At 41.4% G+C, this 14,374-nt stretch overlaps 1 protein-coding gene across 5 annotated transcripts in view; it reads left to right on the forward strand.

Moving 5' to 3' along the window:
- Positions 1–390: 390 nt before the first annotated feature.
- Positions 391–14,374, forward strand: part of Edem3 (ER degradation enhancing alpha-mannosidase like protein 3) — a 63,820-nt gene continuing 49,836 nt past the window's right edge. For 4 of the 5 annotated variants that reach the window (XM_052201244.1, XM_052201246.1, XM_052201245.1 and 1 more), the window contains exons 1-2: positions 391–767; positions 4,816–4,861. In XM_052201244.1, coding sequence (XP_052057204.1) covers positions 607–767; positions 4,816–4,861 — 207 coding nt within the window. In that variant the 5' untranslated portion in view covers positions 391–606. Of the gene's footprint in view, positions 768–1,244; positions 1,471–4,815; positions 4,862–14,374 lie in introns of those variants that run through there. The other variant, XM_052201248.1, reaches the window with a different exon arrangement.

Consider the following 14,374-nt stretch of genomic DNA (forward strand, 5'->3'; position numbering starts at 1 on the left):
CCAAAGGTCCTGCAGAACACAGAACGCCTGGAACTTGCGTGGCCTTTACAGGATGGGACTACAAGTCCCAGAACGCAGGGCGCTACTAGGCAGTAATTTAGCAAGGCGCCTGCGCGTAGGGCTGTAGTCAAGCTGGAGGAAGCGGTGCACCTTGGGACTAGTAGTTCCTAGGTGGCAGCTCCTGGGGTCGGAGGTGGGTCGAAGGGACAGCTCCCTGCCCAGTCCCGCCTTTTGTCCACGTCCCGCTTCTCTTGGCCAATGCCCGGTCCTGTAGCTGCGGCCAGCCCCTCTCCGAGGCTGTCTCCATTGGTCCCGAGGCTATCTCACTTCGGCTCTACCCGGAAGTAGCCTTGGGGAGGCGGTTTCCTAGACTACGACACCGGAAAGCTGGGGGCGGTGCTCCGAGCCGTGGAGGGCGGAGGGTGGTGGCAGCGCTGGCGCTGGGGACCGGCTCGGTGACTTCGGCAAACAGTTTGGCGCCGGCGGCCGCCAGCCTCATTCCACAGCCCGCCCTCGACACGGCTCGCAGCCTCCTCGCCGCCAGCAGCCCGCAATGTGGCCCACCGTGCCGGTGTAGCAGCTGCGCGTGCGCGGAACCGCGGGGCCATGAGCGAAGCCGGCGGTCGCCGGGGCTGTGGGTGCCGGGTCCCCCAGAGAGCGTCATGGAGCCTGGTGGCAGCGACGGCCGCGCTCTGTCTGGTGTTGGCCACGTCCGTGTGCACGGCAGGGGCCGCGCCCATGAGTAGGGAAGAGAAGCAGAAGCTTGGGTAAGGGTGCGTGGCTGTCCGGGTGGGTTTCCTCGCGAGGCTGCCAGCAGTGGAGGTGCCTGTCATTGCGCCTCCGGCGCACCGTGGACTTTTTCTGGGGTGACTGTAACAGCTGGTGAGGCTGGAGGAGCTCGGTGCTGTGGACAGGGTCCAGGACGATGGGAGCCGATCTCCCGGACGTGACCTCGGGGGCTGTCGACTGTCTCCTGGGCAGCCTGTGACTTCTGTGGTGTTGTGTCAGCGCCTCTGCCAGGTCAGGGGCGGTGGAGGGGCTACCGCCTGGGTAGTGGAGTTGTGTGGGCGCCTTTTGGCAGAGGCAGGGTTAGAGGTCTCACCCAAGTGAGTTCCCAGCGGGAAAATGTTGCGATGTTTACACCTGTTAAAGGAAAAGGGGCGTTCACTGGAACTTGAACTTTTCTGACTCCACTATCCCTTTTGCTGTGTTTTCTTTCCTAAACAGCATTTGTGAAGTGGAGCAGGCGATTTGATTCAGAAGCCTTGATTAAGTGTACCCCCTTAGAGTAGTTTTATGAGTCTTAAACGTGTTCCAAAACACTACAGCATTTAATCCAGTAATTCTAATACATCCGAAGTGGCACAAATGACTAAGAATGAAGTGGAGAGTCTGTGGGAATTGGCAAAACCGTGAAGTTAAGTGAGAGAAGAGGAAATGTGTGCTTGTCAGTAGCACGACGAGTTGATGGTGAGAGATGCTTATTAAAACAGTGAAGTGGGTGGGTTTTGCTTGTCTGGTTAGTTAGCAGAGAGCATTAGAATGCAGCACTGCCTAGAGACGATGTGAGAAAACTGGGTGGGAATGTAAACCGCGTGACTTATTGACACCAACTCCGGAATTTTAAATTGTGCTTGCTCTTTGATCCATTTCTTCCTCTGGGGAATCTATCCTACAGAAATAAAGACACTGTTAGAGATAAGGGGATAACGGGGTGCATTTTGAAAGACCAGGACAGGCTCCAGGATGCCCGTACATTTAGAAAGCGTTCTGTACTAAAGCAAGTTGTAGGGTATTATATAAATAGAAAACATACCATTTTATAAGAAAAAAAGTTGCCTGAACTCAGGGGGGAAAAAAAGGTAACTTATCCCATAAAGGGAAGTGGAGCCATTAGGTTCTAATGTAGATACTTCTTTATTTCAGTCATTGCAAAAGAACTATACTAATTTTTTAATCAAAGAGCAAATAAAAATGTGAGGAAAAGAAGATGAAGTGTTAGCTATTCAAACAAAATGACCAGTGAACTCTAGTATCTTGCTTTTTTCCTTTATAAGTTTAATGTATTATTTTGTGACGTTTTAATGGTGTTCCTACTCTGTTGGCATTTAACTCAGTCCATTTCTAAAACTGTTATTTCATCATGAGGTGGATGCTATCTCCATTGTGCAAATGAGGAAATTGAGAGTCAAGGTCAGAATCTCCGAGCTGGTAATTGATGGAGTTAGGTTTGCTGTTTTTTGTTGCATTTGTATTTTTAAGCTATGTCTGATCTCATAGCTTGCAGTCTGTACAGTGCTGCACTTTCTTCAGATCTGGGGGGAGGGGAAGTATTATTTCTATTAAGGCTGCAAATATTTTCTTTGACATTCTTATTAAAATTTTTAAATGAGTCATTGGCCTGCCAGCCCCAGGTTCAGTCTCAAAACAAAACAAAACAAAAAAACTCCCCAAGCTGTACACACCCCCTCCCCCTGCCCCCAGCCCTCCTCCGCTGGAATTGTGAACAGTTGTTCAGTTTCTCGCAATCAAATATCTGATCATGCATAGTCTTTCACAGAAAAATTTTTTTCAGGGCAAGCAATCTTGCTAATATTTTTAGTTAACAGAGAATATAAAATCGGTGCTTTCTCTATTGGTGTTGGGAGGCAATGTGACTTTAGGAAACCATTTATAGAAATTAGTTAGAAATGAAAAACATTTTTAAATGGGGGGAGTGTTAGATTTCCAATGTTTTATATAGTTACTAAGTTGATATAAAACCATAGAGACTTCTTAACAGTTGAGTACAGTCACCGTGCCTTTCTGTAGCTAGGTCCACTTTGAAGTTGATATTGTGGGACTTGCTGGTTGTTGCAGAGATGAAAGTGTGCCCTTGTGTGCAATCATAATTTACTCATAATCTAGAAAATTGACAGCTCTCACAGTTGAGTTAGCAAGTTGGAGATTTTTTAACCTGTGATCCACCTCTAGGCTGTAGCCTTCCCAGAGACAGACAAGAGATTTCCCTTCTTGATATTAATCAATCAATTATTCACCTTCTGAGAAGAAAAAGTTGGTATATCCCATTTTTATGTGAGTACCTGCAGGTTTTGTGGGTCCTTGACTTTGCAGATGTTTGAGAGATTTTTATCATTTGCAAGATGAGGAATTCTCTAAGATAATGCTTAATTTTCTGAAATTCCCTGAATCTGTATAAATGTACAATATTTTAACACAATAGTAGGAAGATTTTTTTTTAAGATTTTATTTTATATATATGAGTACACTGTCTGTCTTCAGACACACTGGAAGAGGGCATCTGATCCTATTACAGATGGTTGTGAGCCACCATGTGGTTACTGGGAATTGAACTCAGGACTTCTGGAAGAGCAGTGAGTGCTCTTACCCACTGAGCCATCTCTCCAGCCCCAGGAAGGTTTTTTAAAATTACATTTGTGGGTGTGTAAGTGCGCCACGGCACGTGGAGCCACAGAACAACATGCAGGAATTGGTTATCTCTTTCCACCATGTGGGTTCTTGGGATCAAACTCAGAGTGGCAGGCTCTGTGGCAAGTACCTCTACCCAACGAACCTTCTTGCCAGCCAAGGTTTTGTTTTTAATGGTTAAGTGTTTTAAAATAGTGATAAAAGTTGTCAGGACTTATTTAGTTCACCAAAATGCAGTGTACATGACCTTGCTGATCAATAGCCAGGATCTGGATATTAGATTTTTCCTGCCTGTAAGCTTTATTGTTATCAGAAATTGTTATCTTCCATTGTTCTGAAAACGACAGTATAGTATAATAAATAGGAAGGGAAAAATATAGCCGGTCATTTTCTTTACTACTTTTTCTATTCCTAATTTTAGTATCTGGAACTTTGGGAAGAGAAGAGTTAGTGAAAGACTTGTTTCAGTGTTTTCCTTTGCTAGTTATTGGATTTGGCCCTGGCTGGCTCTCACATTAGCTTTTGTAATAACACTTCATTGTAAGACTTATTTCTTAGTTTCTGAGATTTTGTGGGGTTTGATTGGTAAATCTGGTTTGGGCACCTGAAACCTCCAGTTCAAACAGCTGCATTGGAAGTTGGTACACGTCTCTCTCTCCTCCTTTCTCCCTCCCTTCTCTGCTTCCTGTTTAAGGATCTGCCTTGGCTGATCTTAAACGTGTGATCTTCCAGCCCTAGCCTCCTGACAGCTACAAGTCTCCCTTAATATCTCTCTTCTGAGTGTTAGAGTTTTTACTTTTGAAGTGAAATCTCCTTTTTGAGAGTGTTTTTAAGAGAGCAGAGTACATTAGAAAGTGTATCTTTTGGAAACGAGACATAGTATGTACTTAACTAGGCATTAGTGGTTTTACTGAGTTTAATGGGCAAGGCAAAGGCTTGAGGAAAATGTTTTTATTTCATAGTAGGATACACCTCACGACTGCCCTTAGTAGAACATATAGAATAAGCAATAAATGGTGCTAATAACTGTTGCTTTGAGTTGTCTAGAAACCCCCACTCCAAGAGTACGTTACATAATCATGTTAATAGCGGTAGTGTTTATTCAAGCACTGCCTTCCTTCTCTGCCATTCTGACATGGATCATTCAAGAGTTTTCTCAGGGAAAGAAAAATCCAGAAGTTTTATATAAATCGCCAGTACTAGGACTAGTAAAATCCTGGCCCAGCTCCTTGTGGCGAGGTGAGAAAGGCCTCTCTGCTCGCTCTGTGGCGCCTGAGCTTGTTTTATGTTTTTATTAGTGTGCTTTTAGGAGGGAGAATTATGGTCCTGAAGTACAGTAGATAGACTATACAATAACTTTTCTCCCTCTCTGTTTTTCACAATTAGAAATCAAGTCCTGGAAATGTTTGACCATGCTTACGGCAACTATATGGTAAGTGTGACGCTCACCTGTACACGCCACGTCCTGCTAGGAGCCAACTGCACACAGTTAGCTGGCAAGTTTTGAAACCTGAAGTACTAATGTATATTTTTAAAGAAAGCTTTACAAAAAAAAAAAAAAAAAAAAAAAAAAAAAACAAACCACAGGACAAATGTAAGCTAGCAGGGCATTCCTGTTGGCGATTCCTAGGGATTCAATTTATTGACTAGGCAACAAATTGAAAGCAGGTCATGAAAGTTTGTATATAAGTTTACTTAGGTTTTGGCGGCAGTTGGTAATGTACATGGGTAAAGAGGAAAAAGATGTCTCTGGCTTTAAGGGATGGCCTTTAGGAAAACTACAACGTTACTTTACAGCCACCATTAAAACAAACCATTGCCTTAGGGATAAGATCACCCACCTTCTGTCCAGATGTTATGTGTAGACTCTGGATTAAGCATTTGCCTTCTGCTGTCCAGTGTCTGAAAATGTTTCAGGGCTCCTGTGAGATGCAGGAGCAGCTTCCACTGTTCAGGATGAAACGTAGGGCTCCGTAGCCCAGGAAGGGAGATAGCAATAGGCACGTCTTAAGAGTTCAAAAGGAAGTTTTGCATACAAATTTCTATAATTTTGTAAGGAGTTTAACCAAATTATGCTGAAAATTTCTTCTCATTTTCTTTTCTTTTTACATTTAAAATAAGCCAGATTTTTCCTATGATTACAATCTAAAAGTATAGTTAGCAAAATTTGACAGAGAGCTAACTCTCATTCTTTTTAAGATACTTTCCACCTGAGTCAGTAAATCTATTTTCAATTATATAGGACAGATATCATTATATATCAATTATTATTAGTCCCTTTATATATTTTTGTATTTTCTATTTTTTTTTAATTTATATGTCTGTGTGTGAGTGCTCACCGAGGCCAGAAGAAAGTGTCCAATGGCTAGGAGTGACAGGCAAGAGGTGGGAGCCACCCCGAGTGCATGCTAGGAATCAAGAGCAGGTCTTCTGGAAGAGCAGGAAATGCTCTTAGCCACCCGTTACCTCCCAGGCCCTGGTTTTATATTTTAAACACGTTTCATATTTGATAGCCTTGTTATCTTTTACCATCTCTTGGTTAGAGTGAGGCTTGACTTTCAGTAAGTTTTCTAGAATCTGATTATTATGAAACTTTGGGTGTAAACATTGAAAACATGGTTTTAAACTTACTACTCAGAGTAACTGTAGCTACTCCTCTAATATTTCTTTCAAAATCATTTACTCCTCATTAACTTTGTTTAGGGGAAGTGTAATTTAACAAGTCTAGGCTAGTTATGGTATAGAAATAGACAAATGGACCCCTCACAAGACCCTCGAGTTGTAGCAACTCATGCAAGTAAACTTCTGATTCCAAAGTTCAGTAAAATAGGAGACAGCTAGATGGATTTACCACATTTTGCTCTAGGGCCCTCTCCTAAAAGATTATATTTACTGAGTGTATATATTTGTGTATGTGTTCATGTGTGCGATGGAGGACAGAGATCGGCATTGGGTGTTTTCCTCAGTTGCTGTGCACCTTATATTTTGAGACAAGGTCTCCCTGGTGCTGAAGCTGGCTCACGCTTTGGCTCGATGGCAGGCCCAGGGAGCCTCCTTTCTCTGCCTCCCCAGTGCTGGGATCGTTGGCATGAATTGCCATGTCTGGCTTTTTGTGTAGGTTCTGAGGAATCTGAGCTCAGGTCTTCATGCTGAAGGGACAAGCACTTTACTGATTGAGCTGCCTTCCCGGTCCTTAGGAACCTTTCTTTATAAAGCATGGTATCTGTCTTAGTCAGGGTTTATTCCTCCTGCACAAACATCATGACCAAGAAACAAGTTGGGGAGGAAAGGGTTTATTCAGCTTACACTTCCACATTGCTGTTGATCACCTAAGGAAGTCAGGACTGGAACTCAAGCAGGTCAGAGGAACTCAAGCTGATGCAGAGGCAGTGGAGGAATGTTTCTTACTGGCTTGCTTCCTCTGGCTTGCTCAGCCTGCTCTTTTATAGAACCCAAGACTACCAGCCCAGGGATGGCACCACCCACAAGGGGCCCTTCCCCCTTGGTCACTAATTGAGAAAATGCCCCACAGCTGGATCTCATGGAGGCACTTCCCCAACTGAAGCTCCTTTCTCTGTGATAACTCCAGCCTGTGTCAATTTGATACACAAAACCAGCCAGTACAGTATCTTTAATATTTCCCCCCTTCTAAGTATACAGCAGTTAGTCTATCCCTATGTATTCAGTGGGTTTGCGACAGAGTGGGCATCAAGGACAGCCCTCACAAGATTTCCTGACCCAGTTCCTAATGTGACCTAGCTGGGTAACTTTGCTGTAAGCAACTACGTATAAGATTGAAGTGAGAGGAATTTCAGGCGTGTAGGCTTTAGGGTTGGACGGTAGCTCTGTGTTGGTTTTTATTCACTTAGATCCTAACCTGATGAGTTAACTCCTTTGAGTCAGGTATTATAGAACGGGAATCATTGCAGAGGATGGTTGTAGACCATAAGACTTTAAAACAGAGACACCCTTCTTTATATTGAATTTTTAATAAAGTCATCTTTTATATGTCTTGTGCTTAGGATGGTACTTGCACACCTAAGTACTTATTAAATATTTTTTTAAAGAACTAAATTGAATTCTTATGAAAATGAAATCAGACATTTGATTAATACATCTTGCCTTTAAAGTAAAGAAGAAACTTAATAAACTTCCTTTAAAATCGAAAGTTATGGAGGATTTCAGGATCCATAAACTTTTTGTCTTGGCTTCCTGGGTTAAATGCAAAGTGCCTGCTACTGAACAGGCTTTTAATAATGTAGAGAGCTCGCCCTCATTTCTCACTAGTGTGCAGCGCTGCTCCTCGGTCTGTTCCACAGACTACAGACTACAACATGTCGTTGAATCTTCTTGGCTCCCATGGGAAGAAGATGATATTTCTAAAGATGGGCAGTGTAGAGTAGTTATGGCTGTGGACTTGGGAGCTGGAAGAGGATTGCCCTGTGGAGGCTCGGCCACCTCCCAGCCTGGTTAAGAAGGGAAGGAGGCTCGCCCGATCCGGGAGCCTGGTATCATCTGTATAAAATGAAGTCAGTCCTTTACCTGCCTTACATTCTTGGGCAGGCAAGACTGTCTTCATCTTACACAGATTGCCTCATTAGAGCTAGTGTCTGGCAAGTATTCGGAAGCACTGAATGGAAGCTCGACTGGTAATTATAACTTATATATTATTTGGCAGAGATGGAAATTTCTCTTGCAAGCTGAATGTAGTGTCATACATCTCTAATCCCAACATTTAAAAGGTAGAGGCAGGAGGATCACTGCAAGTTCCTGTACAGCTTGGTCTATACAGCAAGGTTTAGACCAACCAGGATTAAGACCCTGTCTCAAAAAAAAAAAAAAAAAAAAAGAGGAAAAAAAAAAAAACCAAAAAAAAAAAAAAAAAAAAAACCAAACCAACCAGAAAAGGAGAAAATTCTCTTCTAACAGTCACCTAGATTTGGACTCAGTTGTGTTTCCAGGTTGAGCATGGGGCTTCCTGACAGCTCACACTTCTGTCACTGTCTGGGCACATGCTCTTTGAGCTCATTTTTCTATCTGCTGATGAAATACAAGAGTCTCCGTGTACTGTTTCTTGATGGAACATCTTGCCAGCTCTGGCTAGATTACTACCTCTCTGTGATCCCTGGAGTTATCATGAGACATATTCTGATTTTTGTGCTATTGCCATGGTTATTAACATTATAATGATTGTTTGACAGATCTCTAGTCCCATCAGACTGTGGTTTATTCTCAGTGAACTAATTGCACAGATGGCTTTTTCTTTTCCCAAATCACATGAAATTTGGTGTTTGTTTTGGCAACTCTTGCATAATTGTACTTAGCCCAAGACAATAGTTACTCTAAGGCTTCTAGTAACAGGTTTTACATGTCTACTAAGTTAAGTTTGCACAGTAATACAGATGATAAAATGCTATGTCCCAGGGCCGTTCCTGCTTATGATATGTGATTCTCAGGGTTTATCCTGGCTGCTCTGGCGGTCAGACTGTTGTATGCCGAGCACGCTCTATTGTAGACCTCTAAATGCTACAGATAGAATTTGGAAGAGCTGGAAAGCACACATCTTTCAACTAGTACACTCCTCCTAATTCTACAAGCACTTTAAGTTGGATTTCTGGAAATAGGCTTTTTGTTTGTTTTGAGATAGTTTCCGTATGTGGCTTTGAACTCACTAGTAGCACTGGCTGGTCTCAAACTACATCGGCCTCTTGAGTGCTAAGATTAGGACTGTGCACCATCACACCCAACTGATTAGTTTTCATCATTAAGCCATAAGACCTATTTTAAAATTTTATGCACTTTAAATTCATTACGTTGGAGTTCTAGATTAGTGTTCATCTATTCCCCCTTTAAAATGTTATTTTACAAAATATGTACAACGCACATTTTAGTCATTTTTAGAAATACAGTTCCAAGGCGTTTGCCTCTGGAGCAGCGGTTCTCACCCTGAGGGTTGAGATCCCTTTGGGGGTTAAACGACCCTTTTACAGGTGTTGCCTAATGTAAATATCAGATATTTACATTACAATTCATAACAGTAGCAAAATTACAGTTTTGAAGTAGCAACAAAAACCGTGTTATGGTTGGAGGTCACCGCATTATCAGGAGTGGCATTACATGGTCGCAGTGTTAGGAAGCTGGGGAGACTCTGGTCTAGAGCCCTGTCCTTCCCGTCTGAAGTACTGCACTAGGCTTTTCTTTTAACTGTTTGCTCAGCAGAACAGTACTCTAGGAACAGGGTGTTTTAGGAAGGGTACCAGGTCACCTGCGCGTGGGAGTGTAGAGCAGACTGCCACAGTATTCATTTTGCATTTCCACCAGCAGTGTGTGCCTCAGTTACTACACATCCTTTCAAGGATGGCACTTCCATGTCTTAATTTTAGCTGTTCTGGTGGGTGTGTGGGAGTGTTTCACTTTTCCTGGTGACTAATGTGCTTGAAATCTTCCCATGCATTTATTTTATAGTCATGTATCTTTTTTGAAAAAGCATCTGTTACAATTCTTTTTTCATTTTAAAATCAAGTCCTTTGTCTTGTTATTGCCGAGTTGTAAAAATTATTTTATAACCTAGGTATGAAACATTTATCATGTTTTATGGATATTTTTTAGTTTATAATTTAAATTTTAATTTTTCTAATAGTGATGTTTGAAGTAGAAGTAATTTAAAATGTGATCAAGTCTGATTTAATTTTTATTTAAAAAAATCATGCATTTACAGTTTCCTAAAAACAAACAAAAACTTTCCAAGCCCAAGGTCACAAAGCTTTTCTCTTTTTGCTTCTAATGTTTTTATAGCTTTAGTTTATTCACTTAGACCTATGACTCATTTTGAGTTAATTTTTGCATATGATGAGATAAATGTTGACTTGCAGTTTTTTTCATGTATGGCTGTCTAGTTATTATACCAGCATTGTTGTAACACCTGTGGGAAAAGGAATGATTTGACTCTATGTGTGTATGTGTGTGTGTGTATGGGTGTTTTTGTGTGTGTGTGTGTGTATGTGTGTGTGTGTAGGTCGATGGGTCTCTGTTTGTTTGTTGCTCCTTTAGACCAATGCCCCATTGGCCTACCTTTTGTAACCTTGTGATGCATTCTCAGCTCAGCAGTATGGATTTGCTAGCTTTTCCAAGATGTTTTTGGCAATTTTAGGTTTCTTTTTGCAATTTTATGTAAAATTCAAGACCATATTGCCAATTTCTACTCAGTCACCAGGTTTTGTTTGGGGTTCTGTTGAGTCACTAGAACAATTTGGAGAGAATTTCTTTTTTTTTTCTGAGAAAGAGTCTTGAATTTACTGTGTAGTCAAAGATCACCTTGAACTGTTGATCCTTCTCCCTCTGTCTTCCAAGTGCTGAGATTTTGGGTGTGTGCTCCAATACCCAATACCTAGCTTTTATAGAGAATTGATTTCTTCCCTTTCCTTCCTTCCTTCCTTCCTTCCTTCCTTCCTTCCTTCCTTCCTTCCTTCCTTCCTTCCTTCCTTCCTTCTTCCTCCTTCCCTCCCTCCCTCCTTCCTTCCCTCCCTCCCTCCTTCCCTCCTTCATTCCTTCCTTCCTTTCTTTTTTTTTTTTTTTCTTTTTTCCTTTAGGTTTTTCGAGACAGGGTTTCTCTGTATAGCCCTAGCTGTCCTGCAACTCACGCTGTAGACCAGGCTGGTCTTGAACTCAGAAATCTGCCTGCCTCTGCCTCCCAAGTGCTGGCATGTGCCACCACTGCCCGGAAATTTTTGTTTTATCTTACTTTGTTTTGTTTTGTTTTCTGAGACAGGGCTTGGCCTCTCTGTGTAATAGCCCTGGCTGTCCTGGAATTCACTCTGTAGATCACGCTGGTCTTGAATTCACAGAGATACACCTGCATCTGCCTTCTGAGTGCTGGGATTAAAGTTGTGCCCCACTGCTACCTGGCTGAGAACTGATTCCTTAAATCTTTAATCTATGAATATAGTTCTACCTTCTTAGGCTCAATAATATGATTAATGATTTTAGTTGTTTTTAGTAGGATAAAATGCCTTCCCTTTACCTAACATAATAAGTGTTACTAAAACATCTTTGGGCTGGTGTTTTAACTTGACTCCGTATAGATGAGTTTATTACCTCAAAGCAGTGGTAAATTGAGAGTCTAATATGGAGAATCTACTAGCTTGTAACTTCTGTTTTCTCCTGTGCTTTTAGTCAGGTACATTTTCTACTTAGTTTCTGCAAGACTGTCAGCATCACCTGAGTTTCATTTCTGAGTTATAATTAATTGTTAAGTGATATCCTGACTCTTAGTTGTGTCAACACGTGAAGAGGAGACTAACTGTGCCTCACACAGCTGTCTGAAGCCCGCCTGCTGCAGCTGTTTGTTGACACGCATGCCTTGCTCTGGCCTTATGCAAACTCTCTGGAATGTGCTTTGTGGTTAACTTGAAGAAAGGCTATGGTTTTATTTTTACCTTTAATATTGAGACAAAGAGTGTGAAGTATTTTTACACCTTAGCTCAAAGTTACTTTGGTTATTCTGCTGTGTACTTGCTATGGGTATTTTTTTTATCTAGATAGGTTCAGGATTTGAATTTTCATTTTAAATTTGGAGTTCAGATTTAATTTCAGATAAAAGCATTTGTGTTTTTGTTTACTAGAAATCTAAAAATAGTAGTGTGAGGTTTCTAAACAGTAGCTTAAAATAGTAAGGAACTTTTTGCCATCAAGTTAATTTTTTTTTTTTTACAAAATAACTTTCAAAATTTTAAACTTTTTAAAAAACTTTTTATAACTTACATGTGTTAAATATAAAACAAAGCAATAAAATTGTAAGCATTCTGGGGAATTGGTTGTATTGAGATTTATATATAAAAGTAATTAAGAATTTGTGCTGGAAATGTGTATTTTAAAATTTTAAACATATAGTATGGGATCCAGAATGTAGTGACTGTACATGAATTCCAAATATGTCAAAATATTGGATGAATACAGGATGAATCATCATGGAACATTCAATTTTTTCTAAAATGTAGGCTAAGAAATATAAACAGTGTTGATGACTATAACCACATATTCAAGTGAATATAAAAATTGAGAATTTAACAAGATTTATTTTTATTTGTATATGTGTTTTCCCCCACATGTATGAAAGCACACCATGTAATGCAGTATCCTTGAAGGCCAGAAGGGGGTGTCAGATCCCCAGAACTGGAGTTAAAGGTGGTGGTGAGCCACTCTGTAGATGCCAGGAACTGAACCTGCGTCCTTTGGACAAGCAGTTGTTTAGTCTGGTTCTATTGCTGTGATAAAGCACTATGACCAAAAGCAGTTTGGAGAGGAGAGGACTTATTTTGTCCTGACAGTGTATCATCCAGGGATGTCAGGACAGGACCTGGAGGTGGGAACTGACGCACAGGCGCAGAGTGCTGCTTCCCGGCGTGTTCTCCCGTGGTTTGCTCAGGCTGCTTTCTTATACTACCAAGGATCTCCTGCCCACGGCGGTCGGTGCCATCCCTAGTGAGCTGGGCCCTCTCAGACCAGCCATAATGAGAAAACACACTGCAGACGTGCCGGAAAGCAAATCCTCCAGAGACATTTTCTCAGTTGAGAATCCCTCATGCCAAGTGACAGTGACTGTGTCATGTTGACAAAAACCAACCAGGACAAACAAAGTGCTTTTCACTGCTGCTCCACCTCTCCGTCTCCCAAAATTGAGACTTTGGCAAAGAGCTTTGAAGGTTCCTAACACTCACGCTGTGGTCTGGGGACAGTCCCCAGGTGGGGAGTGTTCAAGTCCTCAAGGGGAGCTGACCCGCACCCCTCTGGTCCTCTTGTCCGAGTTTTGATTTTGATTTCTGCCTTGGTTGCCTGATTTCCTCAGGAAGTTTCCGGGGTTTGAAGATGTCATAGGTGTTGTATTTCTCTGGTAGGTTGTCGCCTCCCTTTCATAACTTGGAGAATACCCGAACAGTCTGGAATTGCTTAAGACAGACATGCTTTCTTTCCTTCAGAAACTTGAAGACACAGTTCTGCAGTCCTTTTGCACTGGCTGGTGTTTCTGTGGAAAGTTTTCAGTAGTCTGACGTGTGTGCTGTGTGTGACTTGTCTTACTACTCGACTGCCCGTGCAGTTCTTAATTCTTAAAGTTCAGCAGCAGTATTTCCAGTTGTGTGTCTGACTCTGTGTGTCCCTCATACAACTTTGTTACCTAGACTCCAAACTTATAGTCTATAGCAGAAGAAAATAGAGACCAGGAACACCAAACGCATGGTGTTTCTCAAAACTCTCTGATGGTTATAGATAAAAGGGAAAAGTAGCAAATCTAATATTTAATGTTTTTAATATTTAAAGTATTAAAAAGTGGAAAGTGAGCCCCTCGCTCAGGAGAGTCTCCTGGTGGTGCTCATGCAGTGCTTGCTCTCCTAAGACAGGACAAGTGCCTCCCCTGGCGTGGGGCGTCATCGCAGTCCTTCTAATTCCGGATGGATGTCAGGCATTTGATACTTTGCTCTCTTAGTGTCATGAAATATGTCTAGAATTTCCTTTGTAGGATTACTTTCTCTGTGACATCTTTAACCCTTTGTCATAATCAGTTTCTTAAATTACATCGATAATTTGGTTGATATATTTCATATCATTGAGAAATAATGAATTCTTTAAAAAGTAGACTTTATAAAATTGCCATTTGGGGGAGCAAATAGCATTAAACATTAGAAACAAATTCCACATAGAGAAAACAATTTTAGAGTGTGTATATGTGTGTATGTATAAGTGTATGAGTAATGTTTCTAAGGGCCAGAGTATGCTGGTGTAGCATTTCTGAAATCCAGAAACATGAAGGAAGAAATGAATAGATTTACCTACTTAAAGCTTATAGTGAAAACACTACAAACAGAAATTTAAAACTTTGTAAACAAAGGAAAGATAAAAGATATTTTATTGTTTATAACAGATAATGTTTGTTGAATCTCTTTTGGTAATA

Source organism: Apodemus sylvaticus, chromosome 12, assembly GCF_947179515.1.
Source record: "Apodemus sylvaticus chromosome 12, mApoSyl1.1, whole genome shotgun sequence".
In the NCBI taxonomy this organism is placed as follows: domain Eukaryota; kingdom Metazoa; phylum Chordata; class Mammalia; order Rodentia; family Muridae; genus Apodemus; species Apodemus sylvaticus.